This window comes from Chlamydomonas reinhardtii, chromosome 10 (genome assembly GCF_000002595.2).
Source record: "Chlamydomonas reinhardtii strain CC-503 cw92 mt+ chromosome 10, whole genome shotgun sequence".
Classification (NCBI taxonomy): domain Eukaryota; kingdom Viridiplantae; phylum Chlorophyta; class Chlorophyceae; order Chlamydomonadales; family Chlamydomonadaceae; genus Chlamydomonas; species Chlamydomonas reinhardtii.
Genome location: NC_057013.1, coordinates 5,133,855 through 5,157,053, shown reverse-complemented (window position 1 = coordinate 5,157,053; position 23,199 = coordinate 5,133,855). Strand labels below are relative to the sequence as shown.

General features: G+C 63.5%; 5 protein-coding genes across 7 annotated transcripts; all 5 read right to left on the bottom strand.

Moving 5' to 3' along the window:
* Window positions 1-36: 36 nt before the first annotated feature.
* Window positions 37-1,248, bottom strand: CHLRE_10g456550v5 (uncharacterized protein). Its single transcript, XM_043067071.1, has 3 exons — window positions 964-1,248; window positions 607-879; window positions 37-427 (listed from the first exon to the last, which is right to left on the bottom strand). Exons 2-3 carry the CDS (start codon window positions 799-801, stop codon window positions 392-394), a joined length of 231 nt encoding a protein of 76 aa, XP_042920468.1. The 5' UTR covers window positions 802-879; window positions 964-1,248; the 3' UTR covers window positions 37-391.
* Window positions 1,249-1,606: 358 nt separating this feature from the next.
* On the bottom strand, window positions 1,607-10,888 carry CHLRE_10g456500v5 (uncharacterized protein). The gene is made up of 3 exons (XM_043067070.1): window positions 8,255-10,888; window positions 7,030-8,061; window positions 1,607-6,808 (listed from the first exon to the last, which is right to left on the bottom strand). The coding sequence occupies exons 1-3, from the start codon at window positions 10,777-10,779 to the stop codon at window positions 4,249-4,251; spliced, it is 6,117 nt and encodes a 2,038-aa protein (XP_042920467.1). The 5' UTR covers window positions 10,780-10,888; the 3' UTR covers window positions 1,607-4,248.
* Window positions 10,889-11,723: 835 nt separating this feature from the next.
* Window positions 11,724-16,608, bottom strand: CHLRE_10g456480v5 (uncharacterized protein). The gene is made up of 2 exons (XM_043067069.1): window positions 14,118-16,608; window positions 11,724-13,661 (listed from the first exon to the last, which is right to left on the bottom strand). Exons 1-2 carry the CDS (start codon window positions 16,356-16,358, stop codon window positions 13,338-13,340), a joined length of 2,565 nt encoding a protein of 854 aa, XP_042920466.1. The 5' UTR covers window positions 16,359-16,608; the 3' UTR covers window positions 11,724-13,337.
* Window positions 16,609-20,116: 3,508 nt separating this feature from the next.
* CHLRE_10g456420v5 (uncharacterized protein) lies at window positions 20,117-22,560 on the bottom strand. 2 transcript variants are annotated; one of them, XM_043067065.1, is made up of 3 exons: window positions 21,840-22,560; window positions 21,130-21,557; window positions 20,117-20,816 (listed from the first exon to the last, which is right to left on the bottom strand). In XM_043067065.1, the coding sequence occupies exons 1-3, from the start codon at window positions 21,859-21,861 to the stop codon at window positions 20,778-20,780; spliced, it is 489 nt and encodes a 162-aa protein (XP_042920464.1). In that variant the 5' UTR covers window positions 21,862-22,560; the 3' UTR covers window positions 20,117-20,777. The 2 variants fall into 2 exon arrangements, with proteins under 2 accessions (XP_042920464.1, XP_042920465.1); XM_043067066.1 differs by lacking the exon at window positions 21,840-22,560 and having other exon boundaries at window positions 20,117-21,129; window positions 21,213-21,618.
* On the bottom strand, window positions 21,667-22,560 carry CHLRE_10g456440v5 (uncharacterized protein). 2 transcript variants are annotated; one of them, XM_043067067.1, is made up of 1 exon: window positions 21,667-22,560. In XM_043067067.1, exon 1 carries the CDS (start codon window positions 22,301-22,303, stop codon window positions 22,091-22,093), a length of 213 nt encoding a protein of 70 aa, XP_042920462.1. In that variant the 5' UTR covers window positions 22,304-22,560; the 3' UTR covers window positions 21,667-22,090. The 2 variants fall into 2 exon arrangements, with proteins under 2 accessions (XP_042920462.1, XP_042920463.1); XM_043067068.1 differs by having other exon boundaries at window positions 21,667-22,400.
* Window positions 22,561-23,199: the final 639 nt, after the last annotated feature.

Genomic DNA, 23,199 nt, shown 5'->3' with positions numbered 1-23,199 from the left:
CCCGCCAAAGCCCCACCGCCACGTAACACCCCTCATCTCGTTTAGGTCTTTTGGCGGCAGCACCCACGCACAACAAGGCGCGACAGGCCAGAGGTCTGCCGACATCCCCATCAAACGCAAGCACCACACATTTTCTCGTCGGCGTCACAGACGCGCAATGTCTTGGCCCGGAGGCCCATGTCCGGAAACGTCGGTGCCGAGGCACCACAAAGGGAAACCGAGCCGGAAACTGACCAAACCACCAGTACACCACAACACCTCGCCACGGGCACACCGCCCTCCACCCGCCCCACCAGCGAACTAGACCGACCCATCAAACAGGCACGCGCGCGCCCGGAGGCGAACAGGAGCACCAGCCGCCCGGGCGCCCGGGCAACAGCCGCCCGGGCACTCACAACCCGACACCCGGGACTACCCGACCAGCGTCCTGATGAGGGGACGAGAAGAACGAAGGGCGGCGGCAGCCGTATGGGCGATGGCGGCATCGGTGCAACATTCCATGAGCCCGGCTAGCACGTACGAGGTCTGCACCGTGTGTATGCATCGCGCAGGAACCCAACCGAACGGACTCCCCAGCGGGTCGGTTGGCTACTGGGCTGTGCCCACCTTCTCCAGAAGTGGCTCCAGCACAGCGTCGTTGACGTCGTCCACCAGCTCGGGTTTACCCCGCATGGCGTCCTTGATCACCGCCGGCAGCACCAGGCGGCGGACGTCTCCCAAGCTCTTGAGGGTCGCGCCACCGCCGTGGACGCCACGCACTGTGAATTCGGGCCAGACGGCAGCCTCCGACACGCCTCCCATGAGTGTCCGCAGCGTGCTGATTTCCTTTTAGTGCCATGCTGTGTTTCAAGGAGTTCCTTGAGAAGCTTGGTCTGCAGCCTGAGGCAAGAAGGATAAAAAAGTAAGCAAGCGTTTCGCAGCGTCCACAAACCCTGGACACAAACCCAAAAAGTATTTACCCACCCGCGGCTTGCTGGACCGCGCGACCTCCACCTGGAGGCAGCGGTTCGCTTAAATGCTTGAACATGCGGGCCAGACCGCTGCTGGGAAGGGTTCGCGTCCGCGTTGCTATGAGCAACCTCGTGACAGGCGCGCATAGCAATACTACGCAATTTTCCAAAGCGCCAAATAGGCCGCAACCCAGACGAACAAACTGCCTGGCGCTTGAAAACAGTGCAAAGTTGTGAACTCATGGAACATCAAGGTCCTGGACCTGCCGACCGTCTACTAGGTGCGTCAGCAGCGTATTCCGTGTGATTATATAGTGTGGCTAAGTGTTTTGGGTTGTGGTAAGACTTGCGCCACTGTGTCCAACCCGCGGACCTGCATCTATGCCCACTGAAAGCCCGCAGTGCCTCGCAGTGTTGCTGTATCTTCGTTCCTGCGTTGGCCATATACCAACAGACGTGTACCCGCCCCAAGGTCTGGTGCACGCGATGTGCTCGCTACTGTGTGCGCGGATTCAGTGAACGTTTGGCGGCAGGGCCCGCGTTGCCGCCTGTTGCCGTTGCCGGCGTTGCCGAAGGCCTGACGGCACGCAAGTCCCACATACCCAACGAAAAGCCCCAGCTCGTCATTAAAATATATGCAGGAGGGAACGCTGTTGAAGGACTTAATGCGTTCCCTCCTGCATACTACCGGGACCGGCGTCTATCCAAGACGCTGCCACCCGGTTTTCCGCGGCCACGCACGCCGCGCCTTCCCATATCACGACGTCACCGTGCGCCGCCCACCCACCAACCCCGCCCCCCATGCCCGCCACCCCCCATCCCCACCCACACCGCGCGCACCTTCCCCTAACCCCCCCCCACGTCCGCCGTCCTGAGCTACGGCCCCTCAAGCGTTGCGCATGTATTAATATTATACAGGCACCGCCCGCCAGGTGTCCAGTGGCGGCGTGTCTTTAGGAAGGCACAGGTGTGATGCATTCGCAGTGCCTGCGGTGCAATGTCTTACTATGCAACACGCGTGCGCCCGCCTTGCCGTGACATCATCTTAGCTCAGGCATGTCAGCTCACACGGTTGCGCACAGCCGCACAGCGGAGGCGCCGACATTATTGAGATGATGTGCAGCTGCACGATACGCATCTGCGAGCACTTCATAGATCGTAGGCGCCGCCGGGTGCCTCGTTCCCAGCACCCCTGGCCTCATTCCCGGCGGACCCGCTTGCCACCATGGCATCTCTCTCTCTTTCTATCCAACCTCAGCCTCATCATGCATCTAGTTAAGCCGCATTCTTTATTACAAGTGAAGGCACATCGGCACGGCATTACTCTCTGACGCGAGCGGCGAATATGCCGTCAGCCCTTTGTAGTGGCGCGTACAGGCGGGCGGCAGCTCTGTGCACACCATGTCGTTGTGAACCACAACAACCTGCGCATGCAGCCACCTCACGCATGACCGTCCTGCCGTCGTAACATGGCAGCGCCACAAAAGCCCCTGGCCCCCATCTCGCCGCACAGCACCAGGGCTAGCTATCACACGGTATGTGGCTCCACACTCAACACACTGACGCATGGGACAATAGGGACTGCCTAGACGACCCACACGTCCACAGCTTCGTTGGTGTCGAGCGACCATCCATCCACATAAATCCCTTCTTGTAATGTTACATACATATATCACGCATTCAAGCCAAGAAAGCAAGCGTAGAGGAGCGGACCCTTCCAGACGCACAATGGACCTCTGGGGGTGGTGGCGTAAGTAAATGCCCATCGAGTCCCCGTTGAGCAGCTGGAGGTGCCAAGACCGAAGACCCGTATCCCTTCGACGGGCTGCGCACATCATCCATTGCCCACTCTCAATCATGACCTTGAAACCCGCGTGCTTACCAGCCATGTCCATTGAAAAGGAAGGCTCAGGCCCTCGGACGTTTCCCTCGAAAAGTTTCAGACACGCCCGTACCTCCGAGCGGTAGTTCATGCTTCAACAAGCGGTGCGCAGGCGCCTGCCGCTGCTTTCGTTGCATTTGTTACCAACCCCCGTGAACACACACAGCAAGCATGTACCTCTACCACATCTATCATCAAACGAAATGTTTGCAGTACCCCATCCCCACCACAGTGATAAACCCATTACTCCTGCATGCAACCCGCGCACCCCTGCCGTTGCTTGAACGCGTACGTGCACATGCTTTTGCCTGCCCGCCTCATGCCCCCCTCCATGCTTGCGCATAGCATCCACACAATCTGCAACGGCAGTATGAAAGAGCACTAGAGAATCCCGCTGCAATGCACGACTGTGGCTAGTCCAAGCGACATGCCCTAGCCAAACGGCAGCAGCATCCACGGGCATAGCTACACAGCATACCTGCACCCTTCCTTTCTAGCCATCCGGGCAAGGCTTTGACATCCAGCTTGGAGGATTCAAACATACTTCCCGTCAGCCCGCCCGACCACCCCCGCGATGTGGATCAACTTCCCGCACCGCACAACATCTTGACAGCTAAAAGCAGCCGCCGCCTGCTGGCAAAGCCTGATGGGCTCGGCTACTGCTGATTGACGCGGGCCAAATGCCACACGGCTACAACACTTGAACGAGACAAGTCAGCGCACGCAACAATTACCATAATAATGCGCAGCAAACTGGCAGCATGCACGCAATGCCAACAAACTATGCTTCCATGCTGAAGGGTCATGGGCAGCTTGGCTCAACCGTGTCTCTCTGCCAAGTATGTATGCGTATGCGGACATGACACGGTCGGATGGGGAGCGCCACATGAATAAGCACACTAGACGCCACCACGTGCGGTGGAGCCATCAAACCAATGCTCTAATCCGATTATCCCTGCCGGGCGCACATGGACGAACGCGAAAGCAAACAAGAAAAACAACAGGCTAACATGTTCTATGGTAGTGGATGCAGGCTTGCTGGTGGACGCGCGAGCGAAGACGTGAATTAGCGATGGCAAGGCTCAGCCCGCCTGCAGTTGTGCAGAGCGGGCTGGATCGTGAAGGAGGTGCAGACAGTCCGCACAGCCAGCTATGTTGCTAACGATGATTATGATGTGTCACAGTTTACCACGAAGACTGTTTGGAGTTAAGCAAATAAACAAAGCCATCCGATACCACAATCATGAGCAAGTGTTTGTCAATATCCGGGCATGCCGTCTCCTCCGCCTATTGGTGTTCCCTTCCAAGCAGGCATGCAGGCGCTAACTCCAGCCCGCAAAGCCATTGCGCGGTGCCTGCTTCAGCAGCTATCTCCCGCTACCGCGGCCACTGCAGGTTGCAGTTCCTGCGCACCCATTAGCGGCCTTGGCCAGGCAGCTGCGGATGCTGCAAGTGCTGAAGTTGCGGGTGCTGCTGCTGCTGTTGCTGCTGTTGAAGCATGTAGGAAGATGAGTACCGAAGCTGCCCAGACGCGGGGCCGTAGTCCGGCGACTCTAGGTGCTGCTGCCGTTGCAAGTGCTGGTGCGGGTGTGGGTGGCCCATGCCGGCGGCAGTAGCAGCAGCCGCGGCAACAGCGGCGGCTACAGCCGCGTCTGCGCTGCCGCTGCCTGGGGTGTAGCTGGCGGCGCGCAGTGCTCCGCCCAGACTGCCCATGCCTTGCGGCATCAGCTGTCGCGCCGCCGCCAGCGCCGCCACCACCTCATCCGCCGCCACGTGCTCGTATTCGTCGCCGCCGTGGCCGCCGGCACCGGCTCCCGGCGTGAAATGGAAGTGCGGCATGGAGATGCTGCTGCGGCAGGCCAGCGACGCAAATGGGTCCGCCGCGGCCCCGTACTCGCCGCCGCCGCCGTACTCCGCGGCAACATTGCCGTACGCTCCGCCGCCGCCAGCCGCCGCTGCCGCAGCGGCGGCGCCGAACCGTGACTGCTGGTGCTGCTGCTGTTGTTGTCGGTGCTGGTACTGGTGCGAGTAAGAGGTGTAGGAATGGCCGGAGCCGCCGGCCGCCATGCCGGCGCGCTGCAGGTCGGGCCCGAGCCCATCCGCCATTCCGCCATCGCCCACACCATGCTGCTGCAAATGCTGCTGCAGCGTCGGGAACGACGACGTCCGCATTACCAGCTCCGACTCCGCCGCCCCAGCCGCGGCGGCGGCGCCGCGGTAGCGCGCCGCATGAGCAGCGGCGGCGGCAGCTGCCGCCGCGGAGCTAGTGCTGCCGGCTTGCGCCAGCGCGCCTGCGGCGCTGCTGCCGGCGCCTGCGGCGCCCGCACCCAGTGGCGAAAAGCCGAGCGGCGAGCGCGCAGAGACGAGCGGCGAAAAGCCGGCGGCGACGCCGGCTGAGGAGGCGCTGCCACCGCTGCGGCTGGGGCCTCCGACGACCGGCGAGTAGACGGCCTGGTGCAAGGAGGCGGAGCTGAGCGAGGAGGCGGCGCCAAGCGGCGAGAAGGCGGCGCTGTGGCTGCCGCCGCTGCTAGACGGGACGCGCAGTGCGGCGAAGTGCAGGGCCGCCAGACGCGACGACGCGACGGTACTGCCGGCATTGCTGCCCGCGCCGCTGGCTCCGCTCATTGCGCTAATGCCGCTTGCGCTGCTGGCGCTGCTGCAGCCCGGGCCTAGATGTACCAAGTGCGGGTGCGAGCCGGGGGAGGTGGGCGCCGGCGGTGAGCGGAGCGACGTCGGCACGCCGCCAGCGGCACCGGCGCCGCCGCCGGTTCCACCGCCACCGCCACCACCGCTGCCGCCAAACGCTCCCAGCGACCAGTCCACAGCGCTAATGGCATCCAGCGTGAACTCGCCGCTGCGCCCGCCGGCGGCAACAGCGCCAGCGCTTCCGCCAGCAGCGGAGACGCCTGGGCCGCCACCGCCGCCGGTGTGCAGCGGCGTCTGCGAGTGGCGCTGGGACAGGAACGAGCTGCCAGAGCCGCTGACGGCGGAAGTGACGGAGCCGTCGCGCGGCCCCAGGTCGTACTCCGCCAGTATGTGCGGCTGAAGCAGCTGCGGGCTGAGCGGTGGCGACGGCATCGGGAGGTGGGAAGGCCCGGCGCCGCCGGGGGTGGTGCCACCGCCGGCGCTGGTGGATGAGTCCGAGTGCAGGTTGTGCAGGTGCTGCGAGTGCGAGGTCGAGGGCGGCGAGCTGATCAGCCCCGTTGAGGCGGTTGCGTCCAGGGCCCAGCCCCCGAGCGTTGCGGGAAGCTGGATGGGCGGTGGCGGCGGCGGTGAGCGGCGCTGCGGCGCAGCTTGGTGCTGTTGCTGTTGCAGTTGTTGCTGGTGGTGGTGCTGCTGCAGCTGCTGATGTTGCCGTTGCACCTGCTCCTGCGCCATAGCTGCGCGATGTTCGTTGCTATACCCGCCCGCGGCCGCCGCCGAAGCGGCAGCGGCCGCCAGCGCCGTATGCGCGTCCAACTGACCCAAACCCAAAGCAGCGAGGTGCGCATCAACCGCCGCCGCCGCAGCAGCCTCCGACGCAGCCGCGCTGGCTGCGGCATCCGCGCCGCCCGCCCATTCCGGCGGCAGCGGCTGCTGCGTTCTACGTCCAGACGCCGCCGCCATCGCCGCGCCGCCAGGCGCCAATGGCGAGCCCGCGATGCCGCCGCTGGCGATGCCGCCAGACAGGGACACGTGCGCGGGGCCGGCACCGCCACTGCGCACGCCCTCGTCACTACTGTTCAACGAGTCTGGGCCCAGGCAGCCCACCGCGGCGATCAGGCGCGCGCGCGCCGCCGCCGAGACCGCCGCCAGCGCCGCCTCCTCATCGCCGTGTCCGGTGCTCTGCCTGGCGTCTCTGCCGCCAGCAGCAGCTGCAGACCCGGCTGCTGAAGGGCTGTTGGCAGCGGCAGCGACGGAGCCGAGAAGCATGGGCCAGGGCGTGGTGTCCAAGTCGGCGCTGGTGCTGGCGGCCGAGTGCTGCGAGGGCTGCAGCCTGCGGCAGGCAAGTCGTGTGTGTCCAGCCGGCGGGTAGGTCAGGTCAGGTCAGGTCAGGTCAGGTCAGGTCAGGTCAGGTCAGGTCAGGGCAGGGCAGGGCACGCCACGTGTGCGCCCGGCGCATGTGGGTCCATGCACGTTGGAGCCAGCAGGAAGCTGCTGCCATGCGCATGAACGCTCTCTGCCTGCCTATGCCCCCTTCTCACTTTCCGTTCCTACCTGATAGGTGCCCCCAAGTCCAAGTGCTCCGGGCCCGACGGCTGCGACTGCAGCGACGCCACGCCTCCGGCACCACCGCCCGCCGCCTGCGCCTCCGCGACCGCCGCGGTGGCGGCGTCCGCCCAGATGCTGCGGCTGGCGCCCTGCGCCGCCGCCACCGCGGCATCCGCCACTGACTGCTCCCACTTGACGTCCATCTGGCTGCCGCCGCGGGGCGGCAGGTCGCCGTCTACAGCGCCGGTTTCTACAGCGTCGGCATCGCTTGTGGCCGCCGGTACCGCCGCCATTCCTAAAGTTTCCAGGCCTAGCCGGCCGCCGCCAATGCCGCCATCCTCAGCAAAACCGCCACTGAATGTAATGCCGTCGTGGTTGGATATTCCGGCGGCGCCGCTGCCGTGGCGTGCTTGGCGGAAGTCCGCATTGTGCGACTGGATGCCGCCGCTAGCGGCGCCGCGGGAGCCCCCAGCCGCTGCGGCGCCTGCTATGGCAGATTGCTGCCGCGATGGCAGGTGCTCCGCTGAAGGCGGTGGAGGCGGGGGCGGTGGGGGAGGAGGAGGCTGTGACACGGAACTGTTAGCTGAAGGCGGCTGCCCGATGACCGGCTGTGTAAAGTTCGATTGCGGAGAAGCGAGGCGCGGCGGTGGCGGAGGTGGCGGCGGTGGGGGCGGCTGCCGATGCATGGGGGACGAGCCCTGCGATAGCGGCCGCGGTGGTGGCGGCGGCGGCGGCGGCTGAGGTGATGAAACCCGAGGAGGGGGAGGTGGCGGCGGCGACGGCACTTGTGAACGCGGCTGCGGCGACTGGTGCTGGCGTTGCGGTGGCGGTGGCGGTGGAGGCGGCGGAGGGCCAGACACATTTGGTGGCTGCTGTCGGGCAGGCGGTGGAGGTGGGGACGGCAACGGTGAGTTGCGCGAGTGGTGGTCGCCGTGGAGGCTGGCAGGCGCATCGCCGCCGCCCTCCGCAAAGCCCGCCCCCGGACGGCGGGGTGGCGGCGGCGGCGGCGGTGGCGGCGGCTGCAGATCCAGCCACGTCCTGCGGTGAGATGTAAGCGGATTGCGTTGCGTTGATTGGGTTGCGTTGCTGTGGAGATGAGTCATCCAGACCTTCCCGCAGTGCCTTGTCTTGGTTTGGACAGCCTCCACGACGATTATCGACCCAGCAGCATTGCCCTCAACACGCTCCGACACATAAACCACGTGACCCAGCTAACGCCCCGTTTTCTCACCGCGTCGGCATGTCGTCTTGCAGGCCACTGCCGCCGCCGCCCTCAGCCGCCGCCAAGCCGCCCGTCAAGCTTCGCATCCCGCCGGTGCTCAGTGTTGGCGAGCGACCTCCCCCAGCTCCGCCTCCGAGTCCACGCCCGCCCCCGACGCGGCTCCTGCCACGTTGATCTGCCTCTGCGGCGCCTCCGCCGCCGGCCGCCCACTCCACAGAACTAAGCACGCCGCCATACGAGTTGCGGGCGCGGCTGCTCACAGCCGCCGCCACGCGGGCTGCGTCCAGATCAGCTGCGTCGGGCGCGGCGCTGGCGCCGCCGCCGGCACCCACCACACCGCAGTGGGTCCGCCTCAGCCCGCCGTTGGGCTCAGCTGGCAGCGGCGAGCGCTGCGGCGGCGGTGTACGGCTGCCTGGCGGCGGCGGAGGTGGCGGCGGCGGCGCCGGAAGCGGCGAGCCGGCGGCGGTGGCGCCGCCGGGCCTGGGAGATTCGCGGGCAGGCGGTGGCGGCACACCGCCGGTGCCGGTGCCGGCGCCGGCGCCGGCACGGGCGTCGGCGGCCCAGCCCTGCTGAGGCCCTCGCGGAGATTGCTGAAACCGAATAGCCGCCATCAGTTCTTCCTCATCAGAGTCCAGCTCTGCATCGTGCATTGTATCGCCCGTGCCGTCCTCCTCAGCCGGCACCACCGCCTGGCGCCGTAGCGAGCCGCGCTGTTGCGGGTGCGTTTGTTGCTGCTGCTGCTGCTGCTGCTGCTGCGCGGAAACCGGGCCGGTAGAGCCCGAGCCGAAGGCAGCAGCGGCTGCGCCGCTCCTGCTTCCGCTGCTGTGCAGGGCGGGCGGCCGCGACGCGCCGGCGCTGCCGGGGTCCGCGCGCTCCTCCACCGCCACCTGCATCGCGCCAGCTTCGCGGAGCAGCCGCCGCCGGCTGGAGCTACTGCCTATGGCGGCGCTGCCGCTGCCGCCTGCACTGCCCATCTGGTCCGCTGGCGGCGTCCCCAGTGCTGACGACGGTGCGGCGCGAGTGAAGGAGCCGGTGTTGTGACCAGCCGAATCGCAGGCGGCAGCAGCTGCTGCGCGGCTCGCGCCCGGGTGTAGCGTAGGCCCGGTGTTGATCGACCGGCTGCGCACGACTGTGATGGTGGAAGCCTTGGCGACGGCAGCCGCCGCGGCGGCAGCGGCGGCGGCAGCCGCCACTGCCGTCAACTCATCAGAGGTGACGTCCGCGACGGGCGGCGCGGGCTCGCTGCTACCCGCACCTGCGGCAGAGCCGCCAGGCGCTGCGGCAGAGTCAGCGGAGGTCCCTTCGTGGGGATGCCCGTGTTGCAGGCCGTGCGGCTGCTCGCCGGCGCCTCCGCCTCTGCCGCCGCCACGATGGCTCCTGCTGGGCACGCGTGTAAGTCCTTCCGGGACTCCCACATCACAGGCCGCCACGATTGCGCAATCTTCCACAGGTACCCCTGCAGCAGCTGAAGAGATGGGGTCTGCGCTGGGCGTGGCAGCGGCAGTGGTGGAGACACTGGCAGCCCCGCCGCCGCCGCCCGTCGCAGCCAGATCCTTCGTGCTGCGCGGGGTAATGATGCGGACGGGGAGTGTTGCCGGTGGCAGCAGCGCCATCGCCACCGCTGCTGAGGCGCGCAGCAGATCGCCTTCACCCGCCATGTCGGCGGCCGGTAGCGGCGCCGCGTCGGCCGCGCCATCGCCGTTGCTGTGGGCCTCACTCGGCGAGCCGCCATGGAAGCGTGCGCTGTCAGGGCTGCTGACGTCGTCGTGAGCGGATGCACGGGAGCCCTGGCCCTGAATCATAGACTGCCGGGCGCGGCGGTTGCCGGGCCGCGTGAAGGAGTGCGAGCGCGCGCCGGAGGCGGCGGCGGCTGGTGAAATGCAGCCCTCGGACGCCACCACCGCAAGACCGGCATCCGCTGCAGGCGCGCGCACGCTCGCCGCAGCCATGCTGCCGACGGTGAAGGAGGCCGCGGCGGCGCGGGCCTCTAGCGGCAGGCCGGCGGCGCCAGCAGCGGCCCCTGCCGCGGCCCGCAGGGGGTGCTGCTGCGTGTAGGCGGGGTGTGAGCTGGTGGCTGAGGCGGCGCGGCGCGTGGGCGGCATCAGGTGCCCGTCGCTGCCAAAGGCTCGGCGGCCGCCCCTGCCACGGCCGCCATGCGCCGCCGATGCGGGCGGTGCGATGACGTCAGCCTGGCAGTCAGCTGCGGCGCCGTGGGCCGGCGCGGCCTCTGCAACAGCCGCCAGGCCGCCAAAGCTGGGCGCGGTGGCGGCGACGCTGCCCAGCAGCAGGGAATGTATGGCATGAACGCCGCCGCTGATGCTGCTGCAGCTGGCAAGGCCGGAGGATAAGCTGAGGCGGGAGAAGGCGGCGTCGCTTGTGAAACAGCTTATGCAGTCAGCCGGCGCGCCGGGCGGACTGACCAGCGTCGCCGGCAGTGCTGGTACCACCTGCTTCTGAGCCTGCGCCTGCGAGTCTGAGTTTGCACGCGGGGCTGCGACGCACCAGTCCTCTACGACCGCCTCGGCGGCGGACATCTGCGACAATGTTCGCAGTCCTCACGCGCGGCCGCCAGCTATGCCATGTATAGCTTCAGCTCGGCTCTCAAGTGGAGCAATCGTGTGAATGACACTGCTGCTCCCCTGAGCTCCTTCAAGAGCTCATGGTCGCACAAAGTTGCACGTTGCTACGGCTGTGTAAGTATGAGTTAAGCAGCCGCTAAGTCCGGCAGTCGTTCGCAGAACCTGCAGAGCGCAAGCGAGCCGAGCGGTTTCCTCGCTTCTTACAGCAGCAACTATCTATACATTGTAAAAACAATTTGAGCAACAGTCTGCAGGCGCCGGTGAGGCGAAAACTCTGTGCAGAAGGAGTGTGCCAAATGCCACGCCGCTTAGCCAACTCACCAGCTGAATTGCACGAGAACATCTGCAAGCACATCAGCAAAAATTTCCGGTAGCCGAAATCATCAGTGCAGGCTGAAGCACTTCGGCTGCAGCCCTGAAAAGGGAACAGCATGAAGTTCTTTGGCCTAGCATGGCAATTTAGCTACTATGTGGCGTTGTGGTGAAAGCAACAACGCCTGCGCTGTGCAGGAGGAGTTTGCGGCTGACTACACTCGGCCATCAAACGAAGCGGCCAAACGATTAAACTCAGTCAAAGGGATTACTTCAGCTATAACTTGCCACTGGCTCACGAAACGTCCGGCCGCCCTGCACAAGCGTACTGCATGGCCCTCTGCCTCATCAGCAAGGGGCGCTACCACAGCGTAATCGTTTCTGACCGTCCATGTTAGGTCGGCCGTCGACACCCAAGTTTTGCTACGAGCTGTTATTCTCGTCGACAGCCGAGCGCGCCGCCTTTGACCCCGCCAGCGGACTGACGCGCCCAGCTGCGTCAAGCGGCAGTAACGGTGCCCTCCTGCGCCCACCTTTATGCCCGCGACTTGCGTTGTGTTTTGAGGCTGCGAGTGCCGCACTAGCGCGGCAGCGCGGCGTTACAAAAACTCAGTGCCAAGCGTAGTGGCCTTGTCCCGTGAGCGTCGTTTGGGCTGAGTCCCCGGACCGCGGGGGGTATGAACCAGAGGTCCAACAGTGCATGCTCGTACGGGGGGGGCATGACGGAACAGGGTTAGGGGCGCAGTTCCGTGGAGAAGCAAGTAGCTGATACAGCAGAGTCCGAGAAACGACCTAAGTCCAGCCCAGCCAAGGAAACTTGGAAACACGAAGGGGGACACTGTTCCCTTGCAAGGGGAAATATCGTCGGGAAATATCTGTCCCTTGCTTTCTTGTCACGCGTCCTCAACACACAAGGTCCTTTCGCATGCGGCCCACTGGCGGCACCCCAAAAGGCTGCCGCCAGCAGGATTCGGGCAAGCGCGTGCCAAGCCACATCAGAAGCCACCAACCGTCGCCCAAGTCTCCCATTCGTCCGTGCCGTGCACTGCGAAAACTTACAAACTTCATCTGCGTCCGCTTGCACCAGTACAACACCCCGGCTTTGCTGCCAGACACATACGGCATAGTGCAGGCTGAAGCACTTCGGCTGCAGCCCTGAAAAGGGAACAGCATGAAGTTCTTTGGCCTAGCATGGCAATTTAGCTACTATGTGGCGTTGTGGTGAAAGCAACAACGCCTGCGCTGTGCAGGAGGAGTTTGCGGCTGACTACACTCGGCCATCAAACGAAGCGGCCAAACGATTAAACTCAGTCAAAGGGATTACTTCAGCTATAACTTGCCACTGGCTCACGAAACGTCCGGCCGCCCTGCACAAGCGTACTGCATGGCCCTCTGCCTCATCAGCAAGGGGCGCTACCACAGCGTAATCGTTTCTGACCGTCCATGTTAGGTCGGCCGTCGACACCCAAGTTTTGCTACGAGCTGTTATTCTCGTCGACAGCCGAGCGCGCCGCCTTTGACCCCGCCAGCGGACTGACGCGCCCAGCTGCGTCAAGCGGCAGTAACGGTGCCCTCCTGCGCCCACCTTTATGCCCGCGACTTGCGTTGTGTTTTGAGGCTGCGAGTGCCGCACTAGCGCGGCAGCGCGGCGTTACAAAAACTCAGTGCCAAGCGTAGTGGCCTTGTCCCGTGAGCGTCGTTTGGGCTGAGTCCCCGGACCGCGGGGGGTATGAACCAGAGGTCCAACAGTGCATGCTCGTACGGGGGGGGCATGACGGAACAGGGTTAGGGGCGCAGTTCCGTGGAGAAGCAAGTAGCTGATACAGCAGAGTCCGAGAAACGACCTAAGTCCAGCCCAGCCAAGGAAACTTGGAAACACGAAGGGGGACACTGTTCCCTTGCAAGGGGAAATATCGTCGGGAAATATCTGTCCCTTGCTTTCTTGTCACGCGTCCTCAACACACAAGGTCCTTTCGCATGCGGCCCACTGGCGGCACCCCAAAAGGCTGCCGCCAGCAGGATTCGGGCAAGCGCGTGCCAAGCCACATCAGAAGCCACCAACCGTCGCCCAAGTCTCCCATTCGTCCGTGCCGTGCACTGCGAAAACTTACAAACTTCATCTGCGTCCGCTTGCACCAGTACACCACCCCGGCTTTGCTGCCAGACACATACGGTAGCCCAGTGTCTGCCACGACCTAGGCTTAACAAGCTCCGAGCGGGCCTTGCTGTGGGGCGTGTCTCCCAGGTGTCTCCGTCCAGTGCTCCAGCTGGCAGGCGCCGCAGCAGTAGGTGAGCCGCCGGCACCGGGAGCAGGTCTTGCCCTCGCTGGGTGCAATCAGCGCGCTGGGGCCGTCCATGCTGCGACAATATGGGTTGGCACAAACCTTTGTGGGCCGCCGCAAGCGCTGCCGCGCTCTGTGGGCCGCCGGCGCTGCCACCGCGTCCGCCGCCAGGGCGGCGTACGCCAGGCGCGGGGCCGCCGGCGTCCACCGCAGTGCCTTCCAGTCCTCAGCAAAGATGCGCTTCTGGATGCGCAACACCAGCTGCACGTACGCTTGGCCTGGCCGCGGGCCACCTGCTCCTCCGTCGGGCGGCGCGAGGCCGGCACATGCGCCTCATAGTTAGCTGATAGAGGTTACATGTGGGACGACAGCCGTGGACTAGCCAGGGCCCCAAAAACGTACGAGACACGCACGCTCACCCGAGGAGAGATCCCCGAATGACCCCCATGCTCCTCGCCTCCGGAGAGGGGAGGAACCCCAGGCCCGGCTCACCGCAAACGCTAGCGCTGCTCACCTAAGCCGTGGGTCGGCGTCATAAGACTACCTCTTGCGAGTCCCTAAGCTGACAAGCTAGGGTGAGGCCGGTGGCGAGTCCGCTGTTGGCCCTACCAAGATAACCCCTCCAACATCATCTGACGCTAGGAATGGGTGCTGGTTCGGGACAAGGTCCCAGCGGCGCGGAGGCCGACGCAGACTCACAAACGCAGCTAGCCGTGACCAGAAGTCCGCAATCACCTCCACACCGATCTTTCGCACAACAGCAACCTCCGCAGTCCGGTCTGCAGCATCACGGCAAGCGTAAAGGCGCTGTCGGCCGTATTCCAGGGCCGCCACAGCAGCCAAGCACACGATGTCCCACACCGCCTGCGATAGCCCTGGTGGCGCCTGTACTAACCACAACTGGTTCCGTGTGATGTCCACATTCGCATGCTCCCGCATCACATCACGCAGAGCCTCCGCCACCACACAGTCCCAGAAGTGATGAACCCTAGCGCCAGCAGTCATCTGAGTCCCACACGGGCATTTCTCCACGCGTCCATCTGCGGCCCACGCCGCAAGCATCCCAAAGCCCGTGAACCCATTGACTGCCAGACGCCAGAGCGGTTCCTTGTGTCGCGGCTCCCACACCAACGCCCACAGCCGCGCCAGGGCCGCCCGCAGCGCATGAATCGCTTCCGCTGGCGGTGCGGCGCCGCTGTAGGCCTCCTGGATGAAGGCCAAGTGACGCACGCGGAGCGCGTCGTACGCAGGCGCAAGTTGAAGCTGGGTTGCCTGCTTCACCGTAAGGGTCAGCAAGGGCACGTCAGCCGCGCCATGCCGCCACCCCAGGCTCTGCGCAAGCAGCAGCCATACCTGGGGGGCAGGAGGCGCGGAGGCCGCGCCGCCAGGCGCATGCAGTGTGGCCGACGCCGCCACCCTCCACGCCGCCGGTACACGGGCCAGCAGCGCGGAGAACTGGGCAGCAGCATCCGGGCCGGACTGCAGCGCCGGCGGCACGCGCGCCATATCCGTAATGCGCAGGATGGGGCGCAGGACGGACCGCTTGTACTGTATAGTGCAGCGACGTGCGAGGCGCGGCCCGAGCGCACCAGCCGGCTTGGAAGCCACCAGCTGGCGCACCGCGGCCAGCGCCTCCCAGCACCGCACTGCCGTGCCGAGCGTGAGCAGACCCGGCAGCGCCATGAGAGCTGGGAAGTCACGTTCCAAGCCACCCGCCTGAAGCCCCGCCGCACACGGCAAGACTGGATTGCCCCAGAGCGGAAGTGCAAAGCACCAGGGCCCTGGCACCAGCACAGCCGGGCGTAGGATTGTGACCGGAGGCAGGTAGCTGAGGGCACCCAGGAGGCGCACGAGGGCCGGGCAGGTTGCCGCCACCGGCTGGCCGAAGATTGCACAGCCATCGGCAGCGGGTCCGACACCGCCGGCCGCCCGCTGCATCGTCAGGACGCAGAGGGGGTGGGCGGCCGTGTGTAGCTGCTGCACCAGGGCGGTGGCGGCGGCTGTCCACGGCGGTACGTAGGTGCCAGCCGCAGAGCCGTGCATGTGCTGCAGCCAGCGCACAGCCAACACAGCGTGTCGGGCGCGCACGTGTTCCACCACCGGCAGCAGTCCAAAGCCGCCATCGCGTGGCGGCAGGGCGACGCAGTCGGAGGGGAGGCCGGGAGGTCGGGCCCGGCCAGCACCTTGCGGCGTGGCAACGATGATGCGGCGGTCCACAAACCGCACAAGCGTTTTGAGGAAGTCTGCCAAAACCGTCTGCGGCGGCAGACCCGCAAACTCCATATGGTAGAGCACACGGCTGACGGCGTAGGAGGAGGCACAGAAGCCACGGCCAAAGGCAGTTAGGGGGAGGCCGCAGAGCGTCCCCAGGGTGCCAATGGCAGGGGAGAGGGAAGGAGCCCCCTGGGCTGCAGCCGTGCCAAGTGGGAGGTCGTAGAAGACCACACCCAGCGTGCGCGAGTGCGAGACTACGCGCAAGCCATGCGCCATAGCAACTGTGTTGGGCGGGGCAGGCGCGGCTACGGCACCGCCAGCACCCGCGGCAGAGCCGCCGGCCGTCACGCCACCAGTGACCACAACACCGGCAGCTGCCCAAACCGCGCCCGCCCGAGAAGGCACCGCACCACCGGCCGCCAAGATGCCCCCACCAGAGTGGCTGGTGCCGGGGCCGCCGCCAGCCACCGCGCCACCAGCCGCCGCGCCGCCGGCAGCCATGCCGCCGGCAGCTGCCACACTGGTCGCCGCCACGCCGTGAGCTGCCATGTTGCCAGCCGCTGCGCCGCCAGCCGCCAAGCCAGCAGCGACAGCGCGGGTGGGAGCAGGAGTGGCGCGGCGCCGTGCACCGATGGGCAGAAGCTCCACTTTGTCGAGGTTAAGGCGCTGCCCAGAGGCGGCGCGGAAGGTCTCCATAGCTGCCAGGAAACCAGGCACGTTGGCCATCCGACGCAAGAACGGCGCAGCGTCGTCCGCAAAGGCAGTAGCTACGAGGCGGATATCCGCCCAGGAGACACCAAAGCCCGCGCGGTCGAGGTAGGCGAAGAGGGCCTGGGCCGGCGCCAAGTACAGATGGCTTGATTGCGCACCAAATGTTGTAGGCGGCTCTATGCCAATTAGCGAGAGCTATTGCCCTAAGCCGGTGCCGACCCGGCTAACAATAGCAAGACCTTAGCAGGGCTAGTGCACAGGTCACCTATGTTACTGGCTGCCGGCCAGTTAGGACTATTTCAAGTGTCGCCGAGCGTACTGCACTCCATGCAGCGGCCCATCTCTGGACACATTGCAGGTTCTAGACTCGTAGCTAGAACAGCCCCAATTCTGGACACCGTAGCGTGTCATATCATATATCGCATATAACAATATGCTCTACAACAACTGCTCCCCCTCCAAGAGCTAGCGTCCCGCAGCTCAAGTAGAAGGTACAGAACTGGCAACCTGTCGTGAAGCCCAATAGGCATCAATCAAGGTGCGATCAGGAAAATCAGATTCATCCAACCATTGGTTGTTCTCCATGTCTCGTCCTACGAATTTCACGTAGTAACGGTGAATCTCACGGTTCCGCAGCTTGCGTGTCTCATGGTCCAGAATGCGCTCAGCACGCAGAGTGGGAGTGCCATTGGACGTAACAGGCAAGGGTAGCACACGAACAGGCGTGGCGTCAGCAGGCTGGCGGTATGGTCGCAGCAAAGAGACGTGAAACACGTTGTGCTTTTCTTCACCAGGCGGTAGCGTCAAGCGAGCCGCAACAGGGTTAATCATCTTCTCAATTGGAAAGGGTCCAACCCATCGGGGCATAAGCTTCTTGTGCTTGCCTTGATACTCACGAAAGTTCTTTGTGCTCAGCAACACCATCTGACCTTCCGTAAAAGTCACGGCACGGCGGTGTCGGTCTGCATCTTGGCGGGCGCGGTCTTGCGCGGCTTGCAAACAGCGCTTAGCAGCGTTCAGACGTTCCATAAGGTTATCTGTGTAATGCTTAGCGGCAGGGACGGAATTTCCAACGTCCAGTGTCAGCGGTGTCTTAGGGTGGACGCCGTAAGTCAGGAAGAAAGGGGACTTGCCGGTGGAACGGTTCTGCGCATTGTTAATCGCAAACTCAGCGGCCGACAAGTACCGGTCCCAATTCGCGTGATTTCCATCACAAAAGTTCCGCATCATATCATTCAAGATACGATTAATCCGTTCAGTCTGCCCATCAGTCTGGGGGTGGAAAGCGGTAGACAAAGACTGCTTAATTCCCAGGCGCTTAGTCAGCGCGGTAGTGAAAGCTCCGGTGAATACTGTGCCGCGGTCAGACACAATCTCACGAGGCAGGCCATGCAGGCGAACCACAGAGTCAAAGAATAGGTCAGCAGTCTGCTGTCCATTGATTTCGTGGGAACAGGGCGCGATGTGCACCATCTTAGTCAGGCGGTCCACAAACACGCAGATAGCGGTATTGTGACGCTGCGTACGAGGTAAACCCGTAATGAAGTCCATAGACACACTCTCCCAAGGTAGTTCCGGGATAGGCAGCGGTTGAAGCTTGCCAGCAGGCTTGCCAGAAGCAGGCTTGGAACGTTGGCAGGCGTCACAGGACGCTACGAAGTCAGCCACATCGCGGGTCAGGGTAGGCCACGTAAACGTACGGCGAACCAGCTCAGTAGTGCGATCACGACCCTGGTGTCCGGCGAGGCGTTCAGAATGGCAACTCGCAATGATATCGCGTTTCAGATCAGGGTCATTAGGCACAAGGATGCGCCAACTCCCCTCCTCCTCCCGCAAAAAGAGACCATCAGGGCTCGTAGCCAGACCACGCACGTTAGCCGCATCCTGAAACCAGGTATCAGCTCGCACAGCCGCAGCAATACGTGCTGTGAAGGTAGCGACAGGCCCAGAGGAAACAGGCGCAGGTGCGTGCGCAGCACGGGCACGAGGCGCAGAGGGCGTCGCAGAGGGAGCAGGCGGCGAGGAAGCCGCGGCGGCAGCTTGACGGCGGGTTTGCATAGCATGCAGGAAGGACAGCGACGGGTGTCGAGACAGGGCATCAGCAACTACGTTGAGCTTGCCTGGGCGGTAGACCCAGTCGAAATGGAACTCAGACAGGAGCTCCACCCAGCGGGCTTGACGTCTTGAAAGGTGTGCTTGGGTCTTGAGGTAGATCAACGGATGATGGTCCGTGTACAAAGTAAAAGGTAGCGCGCTCTGCAGGTAACAACGCCATTCACGCAGGGCGTTTACCACACCCAACAGTTCTTGTTCACCAGTGCTGTAGTTGCGTTCAGCAGGGGAGAACTTCTTGCTGGTAAAAGCGACCGGTCGGTCCTCTTGCAACAAGACAGCACCCGTTCCGTTCAGCGAAGCGTCGGACATGACGACAAAGGGCTTCGAGAAATCAGGATAACGCAAAAGCACATCGGTTGACAGGCGTTCTTTGATTTGTTCAAACGCGTGCAGGGCCTGCGGAGGCCAAGTGTCCGGTAGGCGCGTGAGTGAGAACCAGAGGTCGGCATAAGCCTCGGGTCCTTCGGGGCCCCCCGAAGTACCCGCAACCGAAATCGAAAATAGTCAACCGCTGCGGGTACTTACACTACCGAAATCGCTCCAGAAAGCAAAACTGCCCCCCAAAACCGACCCAAAACATGATTGACTTGCTCTTGGTTTAGCCAAAATGCCCCCCAAACATCTTGAAAATGTCGCAATTTGAAGCGCAATCCAAAAAAATTTCTTTGGGGCTGCTGCCCTGGGGCTGGCTTGCGCGGAACAGAGGGGGATTGCGAGGATTTGTGGCTGCCTGCCACAGAGCAGCTGTCCAGACATGTGCTGTTGAACATGTAAGACGAATGCAAGCCTTGCACACGCGGAAACCCTTGTAAAAAGCACATATTTGAGGCCCGATATGCGAAAATTTTCTCCGGGGGCTCCCGCCCCCGGACCCCCGGCTGGGGGGACACCCCCCACACCCCCCGGTGGGGATTTACCGAAATCGGTCTGGGACCCGCAGCAGAAAAAATGCGTTTGCCGACCTCTGGTGAGAACATGTTGGTGAACGGTGCGGCCAGGGATGCAAAACCAGCAATAAACCGGCGGAAATAGTTGGCTAAACCAACAAATGACCGCAATTCAGACAGGTCACGCGGCCACTGACGGATTTGCTCAACTTTCTTTGGATCCATGCGGATTCCATCCGAACTGACAATATGCCCCAAGTATTTCACCTCACTGCGCCAGAACTCGCACTTGCTAAGTTTGGCGTGTAGTTTCCATTTACGGAGGCAGGCCAACACTTGGCGGAGGTGTTGTTCATGTTCTTCAGCGGTGCGACTGAAAATGAGGATGTCATCCAAATACACAGTCACAAACCGGTTCAGGAACGGCGCAAAGATGCGGTTCATAGTGGCTTGAAACGTAGCAGGAGCGTTGGTGAGCCCGAATGGCAGGACCAACCAATGGTTGGATGAATCTGATTTTCAGAACCCGCCGCACCAGCGTCCTCACCCGTAGAGCAGCGACCTAGGAAGGCCGAGATGGCGCTCGTTCGGGGAAGTTCGGCACAAGTATGTTCAGTGCCTACACAGGTAACGGAGCCGAACTGTTCCTGACGGGTTTCGATCTTGCGACCTTGATGTGACTCCGGCACCCAACTCCGGCATCGTGGCGGCACCCAACTCCGGCATCGTGGCGCAAGACCACCCGCGTACAAAGCCCACGGGCGGGCGTTTAGCTGATAGAGGTTACATGTGGGACGACAGCCGTGGACTAAGCCAGGGCCCCAAAAACGTACGAGACACGCACGCTCACCCGAGGAGAGATCCCCGAATGACCCCCATGCTCCTCGCCTCCGGAGAGGGGAGGAACCCCAGGCCCGGCTCACCGCAAACGCTAGCGCTGCTCACCTAAGCCGTGGGTCGGCGTCATAAGACTACCTCTTGCGAGTCCCTAAGCTGACAAGCTAGGGTGAGGCCGGTGGCGAGTCCGCTGTTGGCCCTACCAAGATAACCCCTCCAACATCATCTGACGCTAGGAATGGGTGCTGGTTCGGGACAAGGTCCCAGCGGCGCGGAGGCCGACGCAGACTCACAAACGCAGCTAGCCGTGACCAGAAGTCCGCAATCACCTCCACACCTATCCTTCGCACAACAGCAACCTCCGCAGTCCGGTCTGCAGCATCACGGCAAGCGTAAAGGCGCTGTCGGCCGTATTCCAGGGCCGCCACAGCAGCCAAGCACACGATGTCCCACACCGCCTGCGATAGCCCTGGTGGCGCCTGTACTAACCACAACTGGTTCCGTGTGATGTCCACATTCGCATGCTCCCGCATCACATCACGCAGAGCCTCCGCCACCACACAGTCCCAGAAGTGATGAACCCTAGCCCCAGCAGTCATCTGAGTCCCACACGGGCATTTCTCCACGCGTCCATCTGCGGCCCACGCCGCAAGCATCCCAAAGCCCGTGAACCCATTGACTGCCAGACGCCAGAGCGGTTCCTTGTGTCGCGGCTCCCACACCAAAGCCCACAGCCGCGCCAGGGCCGCCCGCAGCGCATGAATCGCTTCCGCTGGCGGCGCGGCACCGCTGTAGGCCTCTTGGATGAAGGCCAAGTGACGCACGCGGAGCGCGTCGTACGCAGGCGCAAGTTGAAGCTGGGTTGCCTGCTTCACCGTAAGGGTCAGCAAGGGCACGTCAGCCGCGCCATGCCGCCACCCCAGGCTCTGCGCAAGCAGCAGCCATACCTGGGGGGCAGGAGGCGCGGAGGCCGCGCCGCCAGGCGCATGCAGTGTGGCCGACGCCGCCACCCTCCACGCCGCCGGTACACGGGCCAGCAGCGCGGAGAATTGGGCAGCAGCATCCGGGCCGGACTGCAGCTCCGGCGGCACGCGCGCCATATCCGTAATGCGCAGGATGGGGCGCAGGACGGACCGCTTGTACTGTATAGTGCAGCGACGTGCGAGGCGCGGCCCGAGCGCACCAGCCGGTTTGGAAGCCACCAGCTGGCGCACCGCGGCCAGCGCCTCCCAGCACCGCACTGCCGTGCCGAGCGTGAGCAGACCCGGCAGCGCCATGAGAGCTGGGAAGTCACGTTCCAAGCCACCCGCCTGAAGCCCCGCCGCACACGGCAAGACTGGATTGCCCCAGAGCGGAAGTGCAAAGCACCAGGGCCCTGGCAACAGCACAGCCGGGCGTAGGATTGTGACCGGAGGCAGGTAGCTGAGGGCACCCAGGAGGCGCACGAGGGCCGGGCAGGTTGCCGCCACCGGCTGGCCGAAGATTGCTGATAGAGGTTACATGTGGGACGACAGCCGTGGACAAGCCAGGGCCCCAAAAACGTACGAGACACGCACGCTCACCCGAGGAGAGATCCCCGAATGACCCCCATGCTCCTCGCCTCCGGAGAGGGGAGGAACCCCAGGCCCGGCTCACCGCAAACGCTAGCGCTGCTCACCTAAGCCGTGGGTCGGCGTCATAAGACTACCTCTTGCGAGTCCCTAAGCTGACAAGCTAGGGTGAGGCGTGCGGATCATGACGCACACGGTCACCGGCATCAATTCGGAGCATGCTCCCCGGTGCACCGGTGAACTTCCTAGCTCCAGGATGATGCTCCCGGCTCCCTCAGTCCGCAGCGCCTAGTTTTGGCGGTCCATGAGCTTCCTGGCTCGTTTGGACCAATCTACGAGCATGAACTTGTAACATCAATCAATCAAGCAGCGCCTTCGCAGACTCTAGCACTCGGCCGCGCTCACGGGCGTCGAAACGAGACGCAGCGTTTGCCGCGACCACAGCGACCCTCGCAGAAGCAGACGCGGCCGCTTGCTGCCGAGCTGCTGCCTCTTCCGCCCGCTTTGCTTGCCGCTGCTTCTCTTCGACATCTTTTTTCGCCCTATCTAAAATAGAAAAGAAGTCATCCATTCTTACGCGAAGTCACTAGACCGAAAGTACTCGAACCCTGCTCGTAGTGCTCGTGGTGCTTGAATCTCAGGTAGTGTTCAGCTTTAGTGTGCGTATCAGTATGTATGTGTGCCCCGCTGGACTGCAACTCGGCTGCCAAGTTCGGCCGCTTCAATCGAAGCTTCGCGTACCCTACCATGCCCCGACGCCAACCGCGCCACACGCCGCATTTGCGCGCCCGTCTTCTGCAATACTTTTTCATAGCCCGCCTGGTCCCCTGACGCAGGAATCCAGCCGCTGGCCCTGCCCAATAACCGCAACTAGGCCGCTACCTGTGCGGCTAGTCCCCCCTCACACCTCACACCCTCTAAACATCTACACCGGCCTCACACACCCGTGCTAGATACCTACACCTCCCTGCCGGTTTCCGCCCACGCACCTTGATTGATGCCCAGCTATCTACATATGCCCTGGAAAGTGTGACGCACCCGGTGCGTTTGCGCTACAGCGCGATTCAGCTCGAACCAACTAGCATGATCGATTATTCGCAGCTTCCTGTATACGTGATCTTCTTTCCAGGCCGCGAGAGCGAGTGCAGCGTATGAACGAAGCCGGTAACTGCGCTTTCTTGGCTTCCTCGAGAATGCGCGCAGCTATAACGTACAGTGCGATGTATTAGCGACACAGTCTGGCCTGCCAGAGCGCGCACTTGCAAGAATTTCAGAGAGTGCTCGTTCCGATCGGCTGGGATGAAAGCTTACACGATATGTGCGAGCAGCTGTATCCGTTGATATAATCGGTGAGCAAAGTCATGCACAGTTGCGATGTGCTGTGAACTTTTAGCACGCTCGGCGACCCAGCTCGGCGAACCCCCTCTTACGCTCGCTGGCGGGGGGAGGGAAACCCTCCCCCCTGCA

Excerpts from the sequence above, each read along its gene's own strand:
- CHLRE_10g456550v5 (XM_043067071.1), bottom strand. The coding sequence starts at position 801 with ATGGGAGGCGTGTCGGAGGCTGCCGTCTGGCCCGAATTCACAGTGCGT. Across the intron at positions 428-606 it reads TGGAGCCACTTCTGGAGAAG|GACGCTGGTCGGGTAGTCCC; the intron begins GTGGGCACAGCC and ends TCCCCTCATCAG.
- CHLRE_10g456500v5 (XM_043067070.1), bottom strand. The coding sequence starts at position 10,779 with ATGTCCGCCGCCGAGGCGGTCGTAGAGGACTGGTGCGTCGCAGCCCCG. Across the intron at positions 8,062-8,254 it reads CAAGACGACATGCCGACGCG|GACGTGGCTGGATCTGCAGC; the intron begins GTGAGAAAACGG and ends ATCTCACCGCAG. Across the intron at positions 6,809-7,029 it reads GACTTGGGGGCACCTATCAG|GCTGCAGCCCTCGCAGCACT; the intron begins GTAGGAACGGAA and ends TGCCTGCCGCAG.
- CHLRE_10g456480v5 (XM_043067069.1), bottom strand. The coding sequence starts at position 16,358 with ATGGCCAACGTGCCTGGTTTCCTGGCAGCTATGGAGACCTTCCGCGCC. Across the intron at positions 13,662-14,117 it reads GGTCACGGCTAGCTGCGTTT|AAGCGCATCTTTGCTGAGGA; the intron begins GTGAGTCTGCGT and ends TTGCGCATCCAG.
- CHLRE_10g456420v5 (XM_043067065.1), bottom strand. The coding sequence starts at position 21,861 with ATGACGCCGACCCACGGCTTAG. Across the intron at positions 21,558-21,839 it reads GACGCCGACCCACGGCTTAG|GGCCCTGGTGCTTTGCACTT; the intron begins GTGAGCAGCGCT and ends TGCTGTTGCCAG. Across the intron at positions 20,817-21,129 it reads CCGCGCCTCCTGCCCCCCAG|ATGGACGCGTGGAGAAATGC; the intron begins GTATGGCTGCTG and ends CGTGGGCCGCAG.
- CHLRE_10g456440v5 (XM_043067067.1), bottom strand. The coding sequence starts at position 22,303 with ATGGATGACTTCTTTTCTATTTTAGATAGGGCGAAAAAAGATGTCGAA.